A 20,707-nucleotide genomic window follows, 5' to 3' on the forward strand; every position below is an offset into this window, starting at 1 on the left:
GGACGAAAGAAGTTATCCTGCCACTGTATCGGGCAATGGTGCGCCCGCATCTGGAATACTGCGTCCAATATTGGTCACCGTACCTTAAGAAGGATATGGCGTTACTCGAGAGGGTTCAGAGGAGAGCGACACGTCTGATAAAAGGGATGGAAAACCTTTCATACACTGAGAGATTGGAGAAACTGGGTCTATTTTCCCTGGAGAAGAGGAGACTTAGAGGGGATATGATAGAGACTTATAAGATCATGAGGGGCATAGAGAGAATAGAGAGGGACAGATTATTCAAACTTTCAAAAAAATATAAGAACAAGAGGGCATTCGGAAAAACTGAAAGGGGACAGATTCAAAACAAATGCTAGGAAGTTCTTCTTTACCCAGTGTGTGGTGGACACCTGGAATGCTCTTCCAGAGGACATAATAGGGCAGAGTACGGTATTGGGGTTTAAGAAAGGATTGGACAATTTCCTGCTGGAAAGGGGGATAGAAGGGTATAAATAGAGGATCACTGCACAGGTCCTGGACCTGTTGGGCCGCCGCGTGAGCGGGCTGATGGGCACGCTGGACCTCAGGTCTGACCCAGCAGAGGCATTGCTTATGTTCTTATGCTTATGTTTCCACATACTTGGGATTGGCCTTTGTTTTCAACAATGCTGAATTTTCAGAGCACAATGATCTTGATGGTTGGTAACCAGACATCAAACTCTTAAATTCGAGAATCGTGCCATATAAAAATTGATCACTTAGCATAATTGCTGTATATTGGATTCTAAATACAACTGGTAGCCAATGCAGTTGTCGGATATATGGGGTAATATGCTCATATCTTGGCATTCCGGTTATCAATCTGGCCATGGCGTTCTGGATCACTTGCAAATCCCTGCACCTGGTTTTAGTTATTCCCAGGTAGAGGACATTGCAGCAGTCCAGCCCCGTCAAAATCATTGCTTGTACAACAGCACGAAAGTCAATTGGTGATAGCATTGGTTTTAAACGATGCAATAAATGTGTCTGTGCAAAGCATACTTGCACTGTCTTTACCACTTGCCAACTCATCGTAAGTCCTGGGTCCAATTTTACTCCCAGGACTTTCATTGACTCCCTCACCAGCAATACCTCATCTTATCACTTTTAATGTTTTTGACCCAGTCAGATTTACCCACAAACATTACCTCTGTCTTTTCTATATTCAATCTCAAACCTTGCCTTTCCATCCATCCAGTAATTTCACTCATATAATTACTCATCAATTTCTCTAACCCATCCCCCCAAACACACACTGGGAAGAAGAAGATGATATCTGCATTTATGCAGTATTCAACCCCTAAAGATTGGAATAACTGACCAGTTGTGGTCATATAATAATAATAATAATTTTATTTCTTATATACCACCCAACCAGAAGATCCAGGCAGTTCACAGCAAGAGAACTGAGGCATATCAGTGAAGATGCAAGATACAGTAGGAATCAGTAGAATTCAATGCTATTCAATACAATAAAATACAACATGATATAATGTAGAGTGATACAAAGCAAAGTCATCGCATAAATTTACCAAACAGATAGATTTTCAGTGATTTTCTAAACTCATAGAGGGGCATAATCGAAAGGGACGTCTAAGTCCGTTTGCGTCTAAATTGCAAGTCGTTCAAAGTAAAAAAACAGCCTAGAACACATTTTTGAAAAATACGTCCAAAATTTTTTTTGTTTTGAAAATTGTCTAATTATACGTCCTGCCGATCTGATCATCCAAGCCGCTAAATCGTCTATCTTTATACCACATTTTTGTCCAACGTTTCGTCCAAGTCCAAAATGCCTAGAACAAACCCTGTTGGACATGGGAGGGGTCTGCAAAGTGATGGACTGAACACCCAGACATGGCACCTAAATAGTGGGGTACCTTACAAGGCACTGCTGTGAACTTCACAAAAAGGGTGCCATGTTATCATCTCACTACAGCTCCCTTATAGTTCATAGTGAGCCCCCCAAACCACCTCCAGAATCCCCTTGACCCACTTATCTACCATCCAAATAGCCCTCATGGCTGCCGGAGCCACTTATATGCCAGTAAAAAAGGATTTTGGGGGTGTAGGGGCTTATGGGCATGGGTTCTCCTCTCCAGGGGTCCCTAACCCATCCCCAAGATAACTTAAGCCGCCTCTGTGCTGGACGACTAGGCTTTCCTATGTCAGGTGGCCAGATGATGATGGTCTGGAGGCTGAATTTTAAAGGTGTGATTAATATTTTTATGGGGGTGGGTGATCACTGGGGTAGTGTGTGATGGTCTGTTTTATGTGTTTGCAGTACTTATCTGGTGACTTTAGGTGGATTTTTGTGACTTAGACTATGTTTTACATGGTCTAAGTCACAACGTCCAAGTTCCGTCGATCCTGGATTGTATAACTTTCGGTTATACATGCTGTACGACTAAGTCTAAGCTGGCCCACATCCCGCCCAACTCCCGCCCTCGACACTCCTCCCGAAATGCCCCGTTTAACTTTGGTCGTTCAGAGGCACTATGAAGGCCTAGGTTGTTTAGAAATACATCCAAAACCCATTTTTATTATCGGCACTTGGACATATTTGGGAAATGTTCATTCAAGTGCCGACTTAGGACAGTTTTTGGACGTTTTTCTCTTTCGATTATGAGCCCCATAGTAAGATTGGGAGTAGGCAATCGGAACACATCCAAGAGTTCATTCTCCCCGCTTGAAAGGCTAGAGTTTTATCTAAAAAACTTTTACAGTGGCAGGCTTTCAGAGTAGGGTACCTGAACATGCCCGAGTTTCTTGTGTTCTTGCTTGATGTGAAAGGAAGATAAGTATGATGGTAGTAATCCAAAGATAGCTTTATAGCAGAAGCAGCTGAATTTAAAAATGACTCTAGCTTCAAAAGGGAGCCAATGGAGTTGCATGTAAAAAGGGGTTATATGGTCAAACTTTTTCAGTCCAAAGATCAAACATACAGCAGCATTTTGAACCAGGTGAAGTCTTTGTAGTGTTTTCTTGGTTGACCCTAGATATGTGATATTACAATAATGTAAGGTGGATAGGATGGTGGATTGAACTAGTATCCTAAAGGACGCCATGTCAAAATATTTTTTTACAGTTCTTAGTTTCCATAAAATAAAATATAAATATTGAATAGTAATGCTGAAAGCGCCAATCCCAGGTGGACTCCACTTCTCACTTGAAATTTACTCGAGATCTTATTCCCATTTCTTACTTTAAAGGAGCAATCTTTCAAATACAAATTAAGCCATTTGAAAACTGTACCACCCACCCTGAGATCTTTCAGTCTTAACAACAATTTCTGAAGGTCTGCTGAGTCAAAAGCTCCTGATTTATCTAAAGATATTAAACAAGTTACAAATTGATCCAATCCCAAACATAAGGTGTCTAATAATGATGTCAATAATAGCTTTACAGTATGAGTTTTCCGAAAACCAAATTGGTTACGATCCAGGCACCCAGTTTCCTGTGTGGCGCAGTGGTTGGATCTACAGCCTCAGCACCCTGGGGTTGTGGGTTCAAACCCCGCACTGCTCCTTGTGACCCTGGGCAAGTCACTTAATCCTCCATATCCCCAGGTACGTTAGATAGATTGTGAGCCCACCGGGACAGAGAGGGAAAATGCTTGAGTACCTGATTGTAAAAACCGCTTAGATAACCTTGATAGGCGGTATATAAAATCCTAATAAACTTGAAACTTGAAACTTGATCTAATTGAGGCAAAACAATTTTCTCCAAAATTTTACCTATAAAAGGCAGTATCGAAATTAGTCTAAAATTTTTCATACCTCATATCCAGCCCTTTCCATTTAAGGGCTGGTCTTACAGTAGATTGTATACAATCTTTTGGGAAGATTCCCTCTCCCAATGATTTATTAACTATTCTAGTAATTTCAGGGGACACCTTCTCTGCCATTTATCTCATGATAGATGACGAGCATGGATCTTGAAAAGCACGTGTGAGTATATACATGTATACTATGAATGGCATTACAAACCTCTTTTTCATCTACATCATCAAATACCTTCCATACTCCCATCTCTTTATCTGTCTCCATAACCAAATTATCATCCAATGAGTGGAATTGGTGTCCCCCCCACCCCCCCATTTTATCAGCTCAGAATTGTGCATATTTCTCTTCATCAATATCATTACATTCAACAGCACCATCGTATCCATCAATCAAATATTTAATTGTAGCAAATAATTCTTGTGGTCGATTTAAAGCACCCTTAACTCGTTCTTTAGAATAACGATTTTTCATTTTCACATAGACCTAAATATTGAACTAGGCATAGTTTAAAGCTTTCATGATCATCAACATCTTTTGTCTTATGATATAAACGTTCTGCTCTTCCTACCTCACTTCTAACATGAAAAATTGCCTCTGATCTCCATGGGCAAGATTTATATTTCCCTTTTAACTCTCTAACTTTTTCTGGTGCCACCACATTTAAAGCATTAACCAGGCTATCATTCCATTGTGTAACCATTTCATCTACAGTATCCATCTCATTTAATTTTATATGTGGCAACCATTCCCTTTCTAATTCTTTAATATCAAATTGAGATCTTATTTTACATGTCACCACTTGTTTCTTAATCTCATAAGTAGGCCTAAATGCAAAGGATATCAAACTATGATCAGAACAATCTACCTGCTCTACCTCTAATATGCCATCAAACCAACATATACATTCCTGAGACATAAAAATTAAATCTAAAACATGACCTGTTTGATGAGTGCTTTCTTTTACAATCTGCTGCAGCATCAATGCTAATAGTGAAACAAACACACCATGTTCTGAACCTATTCTCTCAATTTCATTAGGAATATTAAAATCTCATAAAATACAAATCCTGTTAAGATCAGTATTTAACCCCCATTAAAAAGTCTAAAAAAGGGAAATCATGCATCCCAATCACTCCTGGTGGTAGATAGTTTTGTTTTTTTTGAAGCCTATTCGGTAGATAAACCAAGCATACTACAATATTCTCATTCTTTAACACTACACACTCAACCTAAATCACATACCATTCTATCAACCAGTTTGGATCCAAAACTCAACCTTGTAAACACCACCACCCCTCTTACATGCTTATTCCCAACTAAACTCGGGAGGACAACATTGTCTAATCAATACCAAATCAGTTTCAAGAAACCATGACTCTGTAACACATAATATATCATATCCTCTCTCACTCTAAATCATATAAATTAAAATTATCTTGTTTCTTGCTATTCTCACATTTATATACCCACATTTTAACCCACTATAACATTTACTTATCATAGGTACATACTTCAAAACCTCAGTCACTCCTGGTCTATCCCTTCTACAAGAAGGCAAACTCCTCAATCTCCCATATCTACCTTGCCCTACCATAACAATCCATTTTCCCCTAAAAAATATAACAAATAAAAACCTTCCCCCAAAATCCTACCCAAAGGAGTGTGACCAAGGAGTGTGCTCCTTCGTCGGCGTGACACAGAGGCGCAGAACTGGAGCTATTTAAACCATGCTCCCTCCAGTTCCTTGAACCAGTTTTTGACAGTTTTGTAGAAGCCATCATCAGTCTGCATGCGTTTTACTTTCTAATTACATTGAAAATATGTGTAATAATTATGTAATGAGATATAGATATATATATATGTATTCAGAGACATTGTCAACAAATAATTAGTTTATTATTTACTGATGGCTTATGAATTATATTTTTATATTTCTAATAAAATTCTTCATATAGCCTTGGTCTCTATTCTTAGTATAAACTTGCAAAATAACGAACCTTGGGTAAGGAGTTTATAGTTTTCCCCTACAAAACCAAGACAGGCACGTAACTTGTTTATGTAACTGATTAGTCATCCATAAATCTACCTACAGAACCTAATTACCTATTTTGTAAAATCCATTCTGATTTGACACAGTTTTATAATATTTAGAAGCTCAAATAACTCTGAGCCTGATGTTTCCCTTACCTCAAAAATGATTACTACTGGAATGCCATGCAGAATATGAACTTGTCTACCTCTTATCTGAATCTTAAACATTTTTCTTGACAAACTGTTTCCTTTTTCCATTGCTATAACTGTTTAGGGATGTAGCATTACTTAGCTATTACTGCTTCCATAAAACACCAAAGTGTTTCTCTCTATACTCTGTGTACTGCTTCTGAGGTCAGTCTTCAGATATGAAGAATTTTTAAAGTGATATTTAGATATAACTTCTAACAAATTATTTTCTAAAGTGTAAAATCTGAACAAAGGATGTTAACACTTCCACAGACTATGTAATCCATAGTTAATACTAGTAGGTGCTACAAAGTTAGATGCAAAGCTGGATTCATAGACTGTTTATCATAACATCTTTCATTAATAAGTAATTGTGGTACAGGGGGAGAGGAATGAGTTGAATATCATGGAATTCTCTCATTCCACAGTATCATACAGTCTTAATATTTATCTGAAGAATGTAGCATAAGCCTTTGTTAGTGCCTTGAATTGGGAACGCCAAAGATGAATGTAGAGAATAGTTCTGTAAAGTGATACTGAGTTTAAAAAATGTTTATTTATAGGGAAATTCAAAGAGAAGAAAAACAAGAACTAAGAAAAACAAAACAGTAAAAATTACGAAGGTTAAAGAGGAAATTAAAAGTGGTTCATCTCCCTCATTATCTGAGAAATCTGATGAAGAAAGGGAAGATGACAAAGTAAGTATGTTAACATATATCTAGGTTTATAGCTTCTGCAGATTTACTTCTTAAGTAATTTGTTAAATTAAATATTTCTGGTTTTATCCCAATAGAGTTAGTCACTTGTATTGTTATGACAACTTATTACCAATCTGTTGACAACAGTAATTGGTAAAGTTCCAAAGTGTGAAGAAGAATGCAAAAACAGAGAACTTTTTGTTGTCCATGTAACATTATGTCCCATAACAGCAAGCCAAATTTAATACATTTTAGAAAGTTTGGCTGACAGTTTTATTTGGGATTAGAGATTCTAAAAGCTTCCAGAAGAGAAGCTATGTTAGCCTGTACAGCAGACCCTCAATATTCACGGGGGTTAGAGGCAGAGCCGGCCTGCGAATATTGAAATATCGCGGATAACTTTCAGGGCCGGCTCTGACCTGCCTCCCTCTTGCGTCCCAGACCTTCCCCAGACTTTACCTGGTGGTCTAGTGGCAATGCGAGGCAGGATCGATCGTCCTATGCTCCTGCCCCATGCAGAGTCATCATCAAAATGGCTGCCATGAGTTCCCGTTGTAGTCTCAAGGTAAGGTCTGGGGAAGATCCAGGATGCAGCATTTCTTAAAAAAAAAAAAAAATCGCAGATAACTGAATCCGCAGGTACTGAAACTGCAGAATCAGAGGGTGTACTGTATTAGCAAAAATGATGGTGGCTAATGGCACTTTATAGATTAGCCAACCTTATACCTTAGTAATTTGAGTAATATATAAAATATCACCAGCCTCCCATGATTTTTTCAAGGTAATATCTTGTTGGCAAATCCTGGGCTGTTACTGGTGCTGCTCTTTAGTTGATACAATGTACTTTTATGACCTTGGTTACTAACAGTTTTAGAGAAACCTCAGGTCAGATAGTTCATTTCATCCCAGGACAAGCAGGCAGTATATTCTCACAAATAGTTAACGTCATCCACGAATCCCGGGTATGGACAGTGCAAAAGTGTACTGTCACTTTAAACTTCTTCAAAAGTCTCAAGACAGTTCATACTGCATGTGCACTGGTGCCTTCCTACCTGACGTCTGCTCATGGGACCATTAGTTCTCAGTTTTCCGCTGAGCTGAGAAGCTGTATTTTTGGAGCTACTCCAAAATGCGTCAAACTGTACTCTTTTTTTGTGCCTTCCAGTCTTTATTTTCTTCAGTATTTCATTTTTCTTTCCAAATTTTATCTTATTTTTAAAATTTTCCTTTAATTTTTTCCCATTTTCGTTTTTTCAGATTTCTGCCCCCGTGGAGTCTATTTTTAGGCCAGGAGCGTCAACCATTTTTCAGTATACGATCTACTCAACCTCCCTTGGACCATTGAATCCTTTGATTTTGCATTGGTGGTTTTCCCCTCGATGTCTAAGCCTTCTAGCATGTTTAAGCTTAGTGCAACAGGACCATCTCGGGCATGTCTGGACCATGTCTGGGCACTGATCATTGGATAGAATCCTGTAAGCACAGCTGCTAGCTGCAAAAAAAGATCTCTGAAGGCTAGGTGATCCCAGAACAAAAATACTCTTCAGTTTGTCGTTGGGAACATCGGCTTTGTTTTCTTTGCCTCCATCAGGGACATCTACTAAGAAAGCTAAGAAGCGCAAGCTTGCTTTTCCACCCCGGAGAGCATCGGAGTCTTCCCAGGCATCGACTCCATCCATGCATTCCATTCGTCAATGCCCAGAGATCCGCTCTCCTTCCTTGCAGAGGTGCATGTCATCATCGAGGTCACCAACACCTTGACATCCCTCGGCACTTACTATACTGATGTCCATCACAGTACCAGTACCATCGATGCAGGAGCAGATCAGGGAACTAGTGTAGAGAGACTTGGCTTCTATGCTGCAGATACAAGCAGCTCATGCAACTACTGTGACACCAACAGTACCGGCCCAGCCTGATCATCACTCCTTAAAGGGCTTGAGGACCAGGTCACACACTCCCCATCAACACCAGTCGAGAACCAGGACAACTAGACATTGGAGCTCTTCCTCTTACTCGACATCGGACCAGCATCGTTGACAATTCAGGAGTGCTTGTAGGCGCTTACATCATTGTTGCAGCTGACACTCTCCTTCACATCGACGTATGTTAAGGCAACAGTTGAGACGATCTTCCTCACCACCACCAGGCATCGAAGAGTATGACTTGGATTTGTCTCATCAAACCTACTCTTGAGTGCCTGGACATCTCAACAGAAGAATCATATGTTCTATCTTGTGATCCATCTCCACCACCACCTTGTAGGAGATCACCTCTGGAGAGTCTGTCTTTCACATGTATCATCCATTTAATTTATTTATAAATGATCTGGAAATTGGAACGACAAGCGAGGTGATTAAATTTGCAGATGACACTAAACTGTTCAAAGTTGTTAAAACGTTTACGGATTGTGAAAAATTGTAGAAAATTGAAAGACTGGGCGTCCAAGTGGCAGATGAAATTTAATGTGGACAAATGCAAAGGGATGCATATTGGGAAGAATAATCCGAATCACAGTTACTGGATGCTAGGGTCCACCTTGGGGGTTAGTATCCGAGAAAAGGACAATACGATGAAACCTTATACTAGAGAATGACACGGTGAAAAAATTGGTCCCCGTCACCGCCCCGTCCCCGTCTCACCATCCTCTGCACCGCCCCGTCACCGCCATTCCCTTCACCGCCCCGTCACCGCCACTGCCACCCCATTCACCGCCCCGTCACCGCCACTGCAACCCCATTCACCGCCCCGTCACCGTCACCGCTGCATACATAAAAGCCTCAAACGGGTACGATTTTATATACTTTTCTTTATTTACGTATAAAGGAAACATTCTTTAAAACTTTAAAACTTAGTTAAATATTAGTTAATAACTATACAAAAACAAAACACGACATGTACTTTTAATTGTCCTCCACGGAGCTGGTTTTTTTTTTCACACAAACAGTCCTACTAGAAACCTCTAATGTGGCTTAGTAAAAGAGACTGGCTGAGCTACTCTTTCCAATAGCATACACATTCTCATGCTGAAATAGAAGGAACAAAATGCATAGGGAGGCAAAAGAAATCATAACAACCTAGCAGACAAATTGAAATTCAGAAAGAAAGGTGTAGAGCAATAGATATATAGAGGATATGCAAATGAATCTGATTAATATATATTTTAAAAACTATTAGATAACAATCATGAAATCACAGGAAACAGTACATATGGAGAAACACACATTATTGAACATTGAAATAGCATTGAACGTGAATATAGGTGAAGCAAAATTCATCGTGCCAATTTCTCCACTTCCACGATTCTTTCCCTACACTCACCCCCAAGCCAGCAGCCGATTTCACTCTGCTCCTTCCTCGATGTCCTGAACTTCATCGGGCAGCAGCAGCATTCACAATTCACTTCTGTTGCCCGCTTCAGGCCTTCCTCTCTGTCGGGTCCTGTCTTCATGAAAACAGGAAGTAGGCAGGACCCGGCAGAGAACAAGGCCGAAAAAGAAAACCGGCAAACTAAGGAAAGCTGGAGAGCAGTAGCGTACCAAGGGGGGGGGCGGGAGGGGCGAAAAAGGTAATGGCGCCAGGCCTTGGAGCACCGAGGCAGACCGAACCCCCGAACCTCCTCCCAGCCGAACCCCCGCCGAACCTTTCCGACTTTCCCAGCGAAAGCAGCAAACCTCCCAACAGTAGCGTCATCAGTGACGCGTCAGAGGGAGGAGAAAGCCGCGAAGGAGGTTTAATTACAGGTGTGGCTGTAGCGATTGGTCCTCTTCTTAGGGGGCGGAGTCAATGCGGCAACGTGCAAGTCGGGTTGAGGAGACAGACCACGCGAAGACAAACATGGCCGCCTGGAAAAAAATGACACCCGGTCACGACCAAAGACTCACGGTGAAGACACGGTAAATAGCGGTTCTTTGAAGGGGGTACATTGGCCTGCGGGGACAAATCTTTTCACCTGCGCCTGCGGTCGGTGAAAACTTTTTTCCCCGTGTCTGCGGCGATTTGAGTATAGAGTCTCTGAAGCCCGCAGCCAAACCGCAGGCTCCCCGCGGCTCACTGCGGGGATCTCTCCCCATGTCATTCTCTACCTTATACTCAATGTGCGGCGGCAGCCAAAAAACAAACAGGTGCTAAGAATTATTTTAAAAGGGATGATTAACAAAACTAAGAATGGTATATTGCTCCTGTATCGCTCCCTGGTGCGACCTCATCTGGAGTATTGCATTCAATTCTGGTCTCCTTATCTCAAGAAAGATATAGTAGTGCTAGAAAAAGTTCAGAGAAGAGCGAAGAAGATGATAAAGGGGATGGAACTCCTCTCGTATGAGGAAAGACTAAAAAGGTTAGGACTCTTCAGCTTGGAAAAGAGACGGCTGAGGAGAGACATGATTGAAGTCTACAAAATCCTGAGTGGAGTAGAACGGGTACAAGTGGATTGATTTTTCACTCCATCAAAAATTACAAAGACTAGAGGACACTTGATGAAGTTACAGGGAAATACATTTAAAACCAATAGGAAGAAATTTTTTTTCACTCAGAGAATTAAGCACTGGAATGCATTGCCAGAGGTTGTGGTAAGAGCGGTTAGCGTAGCTGGTTTTAAGAAAAATATGGACAATTACCTGGAGGAAAAATCCATAGTCTGTTATTGAGAGAGACATGGGGAAAACCACTGCTTGCCCTGGATCGGTAACATGGAATATTGCTACTTCTTGGGTTTTGGCCAGGTACTAGTGACCTGGATTGGCCACCGTGAGAACGGGCTACTGGGCTTGATGGACCATTGGTCTGACTCAGTAAGGCTATTCTTATGTTCTTAAATGGGCCAGGCTCTTCCAGTGAAAATGGAGTGAGAGTCTAAACCCAAGGCAGAACTCTTTGAAGCCCTGGATTTTCAGCAGGTTCCCCAAAACTGTCTGAAACTGCCCTTTCATAACCTGATAAAAGATATTATGTTTAAAAACGGATGGGAGGGGGCTCCACTTCTGGTCCCAGTGGCTCCCAGAAAGCTGGATTCTCTTTACAGAGTACAATCTTGTCCAGAATAATCTCAATTACACCAGTTCCTCCTGGTAGAGTCTGCACTTAAGAAAGCTAGCAGTTCCAGAGCTTATGCTAGCACTCCTCCAGGAAGAGAGGGAAAAATCCTGAACAAGTTTGGGAAACATCTCTTTCAAAATTCCATGCTTACCAGCCAGATCCTTAGGTATAATTTTTACATGACCTTCTACATGAAGTCATTAATCCATTATGAGATGTGTGAAAAAAGAAAGTAGATAAGGCTGGGGAGGGGATGAGTACAGGGGGAAAAATGGTTGACTAGAAAGTGGGTGAAAAATTGGAATTAGAGGCTAGGGAAAGAATGAGACAGGTGGTTAATGGGAGGACTGGAGAGATAAGCGGAGGAAGTAGAGGAAGACAGGATTAGAGGTTGGGAGGAGAAGAAAGAATGGAATCTAGCTTAAATAAAAGGCAGTTGAAAAAAATGGAGAAAAAAGAGAACAAAAGAATAAATAGATGTAAGAAAGAAAGACAGGAAAAGTGAAGAAACAGACAATGGAAATGAGATCCTGGAAAAGAACAAGAGAAAACCAACAAGAGAATGTGGTAAAGAGACTAGGACAAATCCAGCTGGGAAAAGAAAATGATTAGACAATAAAGATAGAAAATAATTGTTGTCAGTTTTTAGAATTGAAATTTGTTAGCTTGAAAATGTGCATTTCATTGTATATACCATATTTTTCACTCCATAAGATGAACTTTTTTCCACCCAAAAATGGGTAGAAATCTTGGTGTGTCTTATGGAGCGAAGGTACCATTTTTAACCCTCCCCCTGCACCATTTTAAAGCACCCCGCCGCACCTTTTTAAAACACACCCACCTACCTACCCGCTGTCGCCGCACCTTTTAAAACACCCACCCACCATCATAGTACCTGGTGGTCCAGCGTATATCCCTCCCTCGCTAGCGGCACACAGGTCAGGAGTAAGCTTTCCGCGCTCCCGCTTGTGTTCACACCACTTTCTGAATGGCTAGCTTCAATTCTTTCAGAACTCGTGAGAACTAATGACAACCATTCAGAAAATGGCATAGGGCCAGGTGGGAGCGTGGAAAGCTCACGCCTGACCATGCTCCTGACCTGTGCGCCGCTGACCAGGAAATAGGACAAGACAGCTATCTAGGGAGGGAGGGATTTTAAAAGGTACGGGGGGTTGATTTAAAAATATTGGGATGATTTAAAAGTACTGGGGTGTGTGGGGGGGATGATTTTATTAAAAAGGTACTGGGGGATGATTTAAAAGTACTGGACGGGGTACAGGGGATGATTTAAAAAGGTAGTGGGGGTGTAAAAATTGTTAGTTGGTTGGAACGGATCCCTCCTGCCCTGGCCTACCACTAGATCACCAGAGGGGGGGCAGGGTACAGAGCCTGGCAGGGAGAGGGGCTGGCTCCATAGCCGGGAAGGAAGGGGGCTGGGTGCAGAGCTTGGCAGGGAAGGGGGCTTGGTTCATAGCCTGGCATAGAGGGAGGACATGGTTCAGAGCCCAAGGACTGTGGGGAGAGGTTGTAACCCTATACTTCTACTAAGACTAAGGGGTCCTTTTATTAAGGTGCGCATTTAGCATGTGCTAGTCTTTAGCACGCGCTATATCGGTTAGCGTACCTTAATAAAAGGACCCCTAAGTATCTTAATAACAAATTTGGCCCACAACTTACTGTATTTCCTTGCAGAAAAATATTACCGCCTCATGCTACATACCGGTACACAGATGTCGAAAAGAAAAGACTGAGTGTTCATAATGTTTGGAAAGCACTTCTTTTTTGTTTTTTCATAAGACCTCATAACACTAATGGATTTGAAGTGCATGGCTGCGGTAGTGGGTAGACCCCTGACGAAACTTCAGTGAAACATGTCGGGTCTTACCGTTCAGTCCGCATGAAAAACAAGATTTCACCATTACTAAATTAAGTAATAATACACTAAGAAATGCATGTTATTTAAAACTTTTAAGAGACCGGTGAGGATTTCACCATTTGTAACTCCCCGTATATACACTTTGGTGGGACGGAGGAGTGGTGGTTCTGAGGTCTTATGAAAAAACAAAAAAGAAGTGCTTTCCAAACATTATGAGCACTCAGTTAAACTAGATGTTGGATTTGAAAGACAAACAGCCAAATACCTTAGAAACAATTCTAACTTTATTGACCAGATTTCTAAGGAAGCAATCAGCCTTTTCATATAAGTTTGAAAAGAAAAGACTAGCATATAAAATTCCTTTTAAACTGGAAGTACTAAAATATGCTAAGGAACATGGAAACAGCAGCGGAGAGACATTTTGGGCCACCTGTAACTGAAAAAATGATAAGAGAATGGAAGAAACAGGAGGATCAGCTGCAAAAAGTATATAAAAATAAGCACACTTTATGTGTGCATGCTGCAAAGTAGCCACAGTTAGACGTGGACATGAAAGAATGGATCACAAGTCACCAGAATAATGGCTTCTCAGTTTCTACAAAAATGATAATATTTGAAGCCAAACGCATTGCTGTTGATAAAGGCATTCAGGATTTTACTGGATCAACATCATAGTGCTACAATGTGGCCTTGCTACGCGCACCGAAACTAGAATTGCGCAAAAAATGCCAAAACAATATGAATCTAAGATTCTGTCTTTCCATAAATTTAGAATTGATACTATGAAGAAAAATGATTTTGAAATTGGCCAGATTGGGAATATGGATAAAGTCCCGCTAACCTTTGATGTGCCATTTATTAAGACTTGATCTGAAAGGTGCCAAAACCATAACTGTGAAAACCTTAGGACATGAGAAAACACATTACATAGTTGTGTTGTAATGCTGTGCTGAAGGCACCAAATTGCCACCGATGTTAATTTTCAAAAGGAAAAGGTTTCCAAAAGAAGTGATTCCACAAGGAGTTGTTGTGCATATTAATGAGAAAGGGTGAATAGCTGAAAATGGAATGAGAGTATTCGTTGAAAAAGTGTAGTCCAAACATCCTGGAGGGCTTCTGAAAAAACCTGCTTTAGTAATGCTTGACCAGTTTAGAGCACATATTAGCGAAACTACAAAAATGTGCTTTAAAGAAGTGAAGACTCATCTAGCTTTAATTCCTGGGGTCTTACTAGTCAGGTGCAACCTCTCAACGTTTCCATCAACAAACCATTTAAAGTTTTTATGCGAGCAGAGTGGAACAAATGGATGGTTGCTGGTAATCATGATCTGACATCTACTGGACGAATGAAGGGGCCCACTATCACTCAAGTTTGTGAATGGGTTAAAACATCATGGCACTCAGAGAAAGATGAAACCGTTGCACGGTCATTCAAAAAATGTGACATTAGCAATGTCTTAGATGAAATTGAAGATAGTATCATATATGAAGATAGCGAAGAAAGTGATATCAGTGATTGTGAGCAACTGAGCTTCTTAAATTCTGACACTAGTGATGATGAGTTCTTGGGGTTTCCAGAAAACTAGAAGAGTGCTTGAACCTTAAAAGTCTCTCCTCATTTTTTAATGACAGTGATGATGGTTCTTAATACTGCTGTTAACTTTACATGGTTGAAATATTATTCTGTTATATTTTATTAAATATATTAGTGCACCATTTGGCTTAAAATATTTTTTTTCTTGTTTTCCTCCTCTATATCTAGGGTGCATCTTATAGTCAGGTGCGTCTTATGGAGCGAAAAATACGGTATTTGTTTTTCAGTATTAAAGGAAATGCACTTCTTTCTTCAGTGTTCCAGAGCTCAGAGGGGCTGATGCAGTTACTGTGCATTAGAGCCAAGTGCTAAAACTCAACACTTGATTTCCTAATACAATATTGCTTCCTATAAATGGCATGCTGATGGGCCATGTGCAAAAAATATGTGATAATACTGGAGAGATGGAAAGGCCCTAGATTCCTTTTCATGATTCATACAAAAACTGCTTGAATTCCATCTGAATCTAAGAGTCATGTTTTTAAAAAACAGCTTCATTAGGTTTTTCCATATGTTACCTGATTTTAATTATTTGTGAACCGAGTAAAGCTCTATCACGAGATGACCTGGTGTATAAATCAAAGATTAGACTGGACTAGACTTTTAATACTTAAAAGGAAGATAGATTTCTGTACACTGTGAAGCTCTCTTTGAGATCTTAATGCCTTTTTTGAAGCATTACCCATTTGAAAGTTGTAAATCATTATTATGCCTGTTAAAGGTAAATAGCTTCGGTTTTATGTACTAACTAGTCTTTAAGCCCGTTACATTAACGGGTGCTAGAATATATGTCTGTCTGTCTTCAGCACACACACCTCCCCCCCAAATGTCTCTCCATGGCCCTCTTCTGTCTTCCCCCCCCCCCCAGAGCAAAGCTGTCTGTCCCCAGCACACCTCTCCCCAAAGCAGCCCCCTTTCCCTATCTCTCCATGGCCCCTTCTGTCTCCCCCCAGCACACCCCTCTCCCGCTGACTCTCTCTCTGGCCCCCTTTCTCTGTCTGTCTTTCTGTCCCTCTCCCTGCCCCTGTGTCTTTCTTTCTTTCTGTCTGTCATTTTTCCCCCAGTTCCCTGTGCAGCAGCATTTCCATCCCACTTGCCTATGCAGCATCAACAGCATTTCCCTCCTATCCCCCCACCTTTCCTGTGCAGGTGCAAAAGCAGTAGCAGCATATCCCCCCCCCCTTTCCCTTTCTCTTACCTTCTCTTCCCTGCTCCGTTCGGCCCCCCTCCCCCTTTTTTACTGCCGTTGTCAATCCGGCCTGCTTCTGACCCTCCCACCGCTGACAAATCTCGGGGCTCCAGCCGTGTAGGCAGCACTTTAAACATGCTACTTTGCGACCTTCTACTGCCGATTTCCTCTGCCGCGTCTGTCTCCGATGATGTCATCAGAGACGCGGCAGAGGAAATCGGTAGAGAAGGGCGTGAAGCAGCGTGTTTATAGTGCTGCCTATGCCGCTGGAGCCGGGAGGCGACGGAGAGGGCAGGGGGTGCTAGCGGCCGGCAGCCGCTGCTCCGCAGGTGGAGAGCAGGGAAGGGCCCGCATGCGCACTTGTCTTGCCTCACATGAGGCCAGACCGTAAGCCGCGCATGCGCACTTCCTATGGGTTGCTACAGCTCACGGAAAACCGGCGCACACATAGGAAGTGCGAATGCGCGGCTTACCGTTTTATTATATTAGATAAACACTGAAGATGGAATTTTAAAACCTAGTGGAGGTAGAACTTTTCTTTTCATTTTTATGGCTCATAAACATTTCAAAATGCATGGTTTCAGGATAGTTAAAGTCCTATCTTCAAACAAACATATTATCCTTTACAAATATTTAGCATCTCTTCCCAGCCTTGTTCTGTTTGTTTTGTCTTTTAAGTGGGGGGGGGGGGGGGTTAAATAATTCAAAACAAACATAGAAGGAGGGAAATTTTTGTTTGTTTTTGAATCTTTCTGATATAAACATTGTTTAAAAAATACTTGCCTATTGGAAAGAAAGAAACAGTTATATCATGTGACAAATGTATTTCTTATATTTCAGGAGGAGGTTGCATCAGTTAAACTTCTTAATAAAAAGAAGATAGAAAAAGAAAACGAAGAAATAATAGAGTCAGAAAGTAGTGCAAAGAAAGAAACTGAAGAAAAAAGAGAGTCAAAGGAGAAAGAAAACAAAAAAGAATCCAAAAAAGAAAAGGAGGACAGAAAGGATGTAAAAGAAAAAGAAGCAAAAGAGAAGAGAGAAAAACTGAAAGAGCTTGTGCTGAAAGAAAAAGAAAGCAAAGATGAAAAGGTGATCATGCAAATTTCAATTGTGCATTGGTTATCAGATTGCAAGAACAAAAACATAAAGCGCTAGAAATTGCATATTTGATTTTCCAAAGATAGACCTTCACTGTAAACAACATGTTTGCTTATTTAAAACAATATTACCACCATTACTGATATGTACCGTATTTTCACGCATATAACGCGTGCGTTATACGCGTTTTTACCTACCGCGCATACCCCTCGCGCGTTATATGCGTGAGCGCGGTATACAAAAGTTTTAAAACATAGTTCCCACCCCGCCCGACGCCCGATTCACCCCCCCAGCAGGACCGCTCGCACCCCCACCCCGAACGACCGCTCGCACGCGCTCCCACCCGCACCCGCATCCACGATCGGAGCAAGAGGGAGCCCAAGCCCTCTTGCCCGGCCGACTCCCCGACGTCCGATACATCCCCCTCCCCGGCAGGACCACTCGCACCCCCACCCCGAAGGACTGCCGACTTCCCGACAATATCGGGCCAGAAGGGAGCCCAAACCCTCCTGGCCACGGCGACCCCCTAACCCCATCCCGCACTACATTACGGGCAGGAGGGATCCCAGGCCCTCCTGCCCTCGACGCAAACCCCCCTCCCCCCCAACGACCGCCCCCCCCAAGAACCTCCGACCGCCCCCCCAGCCGACCCGCGATCCCCCTGGCGACCCCCCCACCCCCCTTCCCCGTACCTTTGGTAGTTGGCCGGACAGACGGGAGCCAAACCCGCCTGTCCGGCAGGCAGCCAACGAAGGAATGAGGCCGGATTGGCCCATCCATCCTAAAGCTCCGCCTACTGGTGGGGCCTAAGGCGCGTGGGCCAATCAGAATAGGCCCTGGAGCCTTAGGTCCCACCTGGGGGCGCGGCCTGAGGCACATGGGCCCAACCCGACCATGTGCCTCAGGCCGCGCCCCCAGGTGGGACCTAAGGCTCCAGGGCCTATTCTGATTGGCCCACGCGCCTTAGGCCCCACCAGTAGGCGGAGCTTTAGGATGGATGGGCCAATCCGGCCTCATTCCTTCGTTGGCTGCCTGCCGGACAGGCGGGTTTGGCTCCCGTCTGTCCGGCCAACTACCAAAGGTACGGGGAAGGGGGGTGGGGGGGTCGTGGGGGTCGCCAGGGGGGGTCGCGGGTCGACTGGGGGGGCGGTCGGAGGTTCTTGAGGGGGGCGGTCGTTGGGGGAGGGGGGTTTGCGTCGAGGGCAGGAGGGCCTGGGATCCCTCCTGCCCGTAATGTAGTGCGGGGTGGGGTTAGGGGGTCGCCGTGGCCAGGAGGGTTTGGGCTCCCTTCTGGCCCAACTACCAAAGGTACGGGGAAGGGGGGTGGGGGGTCGTGGGGGTCGCCAGGGGGGTCGCGGGTCGGCTGGGGGGGCGGTCGGAGGTTCTTGGGGGGGGCGGTCGTTGGGGGGAGGGGGGTTTGCGTCGAGGGCAGGAGGGCCTGGGATCCCTCCTGCCTGTAATGTAGTGCGGGGTGGGGTTAGGGGGTCGCCGTGGCCAGGAGGATTTGGGCTCCCTCCTGGCCCGATATTGTTGGGGAGTCGGCGGTCCTTCGGGGGGAGGGATGTATCGGACGTCGGGGGGGCATCAGGCTTTCAGGATGGGGACAGACCTTCAAGGGGGGACAGTGCACGGAAGTCAGGGGGGGTGAACGGAGAGTCGGGACAGCGCACGGAAAGTCAGGGCAGTGCACAGAAGTCAGGGGGGGTGAACGGAGAGTCGGGACAGCGCACGGAAAGTCAGGGCGGGCGAAAGGAGCGTCGGGCAGCATGCGCGGTATACCCGTGAGCGCGGTATACCAAAGTTTTTGTACATATCATCGTGATTTCTGCGCGCTATACCCGTGTGCGCGTTTTATACGGGTGCGCATTATTTGCGTGAAAATACGGTAGATCATAGTGGTTTACACATAAAAAAATAGAAATAGACTTATTTTTAAAGTAACACTATACCGTGATAGGATAGAAATCCGTCATACTATTTCCTTATTCTATTTTAATAAAGAAAGACGTAGTTGGTCAGAAGGGATTGTGTCAGTATGTGATACAGACTAAATATACCTAAAGAATTCAATAATTGCAACCCTTCCAATCAAAGCATACAAATGCTAATGGATGAGAGCACCCTCAAGTATGCCAAAAAAGCAAAAAGTGTGAATAAAAAAGACCTTGTTAGGTGTGTGTGAATCAATACCAACTGTGCAACTGGTCTCATACAAAACAAGCAAAGCCTCCAGGGACACTTTTGACATCCATATGTGCAGTGCTATACAAGTGCTGAAAAATATAATAGGATCCACTTCTTTAGCAACTCTCCAGACCGGCTTAGGTTAATCTTACAAGCGGGTTATATCTCATGACCAGCAGGTGGAGACTGAGACAAAACTTTGGAATAGTATATATCAGGTGTCATCCCCCTAATTACTTCAGTCTTCCAGTCTCCAGCAGGTGTTGGTGAGCTGTACCCATCTCCCTTAAAGCTGTTGCAATTTGTTTAGGGCTTTTTGTCCCCTTTTTGGTGCCGGATTGAGCTTGGGTGGACCCTGTTTGGGGGTCCGTCCAACCTCTGGGAGGGGTCAAACCCCAGGGGTCTCGTGCTGGGTCCCTCCCCCCCCCCCCTTTTTTCCACCTCCCCCAAATTTTTTTAGAGGTGTCTCAACAGTAAGCCTTACCCCCTGGTTGGTAAGGCATACTATTTGGAGAGCCAAGTGGAGTCTGTTCTGTAAAAGAAATTCTGAGGTAGTGCCAGTCTAAAGGATTGCTTTCCCTTTAAATTTAATATAAATTACTGTATTTTTAACTAACTGGCACTTTTCTTTTAGCTAGGTCATGTATGAAGCAATGAGCACTTCTCAAGGGAAAAAGTGGTCAGTTTGCCTCACATCTGGCCTGTGTAGATGCTGTGCAGGTCTTCCCGACTTCAGTGCCTCACGAGCCGGTAGCTGACTTCGGGGAAGCCCAGTCTTCCCTAGCCGCCGGTGGTGAGGGAAAAAAGGATTTCCTTACCGCCGTAGCGGCTGAAGATTCCCTCACAGCTGTTTCTTTAACAGCTGATGCTGGCTTGCCTGCTTTAGCGGCTGGGACATTTGAAGCTTCCCAGCCACTACAGGCCCTGGAGGGGTTATTTTTGGTGGGAACTTCGCCATTTTTGCCTAGCCAACCCTTTATTTGCTCTGCCACATCAGGTGACCGTCCC

The 20,707-nt window shown here is 43.3% G+C and overlaps 1 protein-coding gene across 6 annotated transcripts in view; it reads left to right on the forward strand.

Annotated features, from left to right (window-relative positions):
• CHD1 (chromodomain helicase DNA binding protein 1) overlaps nucleotides 1–20,707 on the forward strand; it is a 621,819-nt gene that overhangs the window by 492,179 nt on the left and 108,933 nt on the right. For all 6 annotated transcript variants that reach the window (XM_033962744.1, XM_033963070.1, XM_033962661.1 and 3 more), the window contains 2 exons: nucleotides 6,587–6,721; nucleotides 17,258–17,506. In XM_033962744.1, coding sequence (XP_033818635.1) covers nucleotides 6,587–6,721; nucleotides 17,258–17,506 — 384 coding nt within the window. The remainder of the gene's footprint in view (nucleotides 1–6,586; nucleotides 6,722–17,257; nucleotides 17,507–20,707) is intronic.

The sequence above is a fragment of the Geotrypetes seraphini genome, chromosome 1 (genome assembly GCF_902459505.1).
Source record: "Geotrypetes seraphini chromosome 1, aGeoSer1.1, whole genome shotgun sequence".
Taxonomy (NCBI): domain Eukaryota; kingdom Metazoa; phylum Chordata; class Amphibia; order Gymnophiona; family Dermophiidae; genus Geotrypetes; species Geotrypetes seraphini.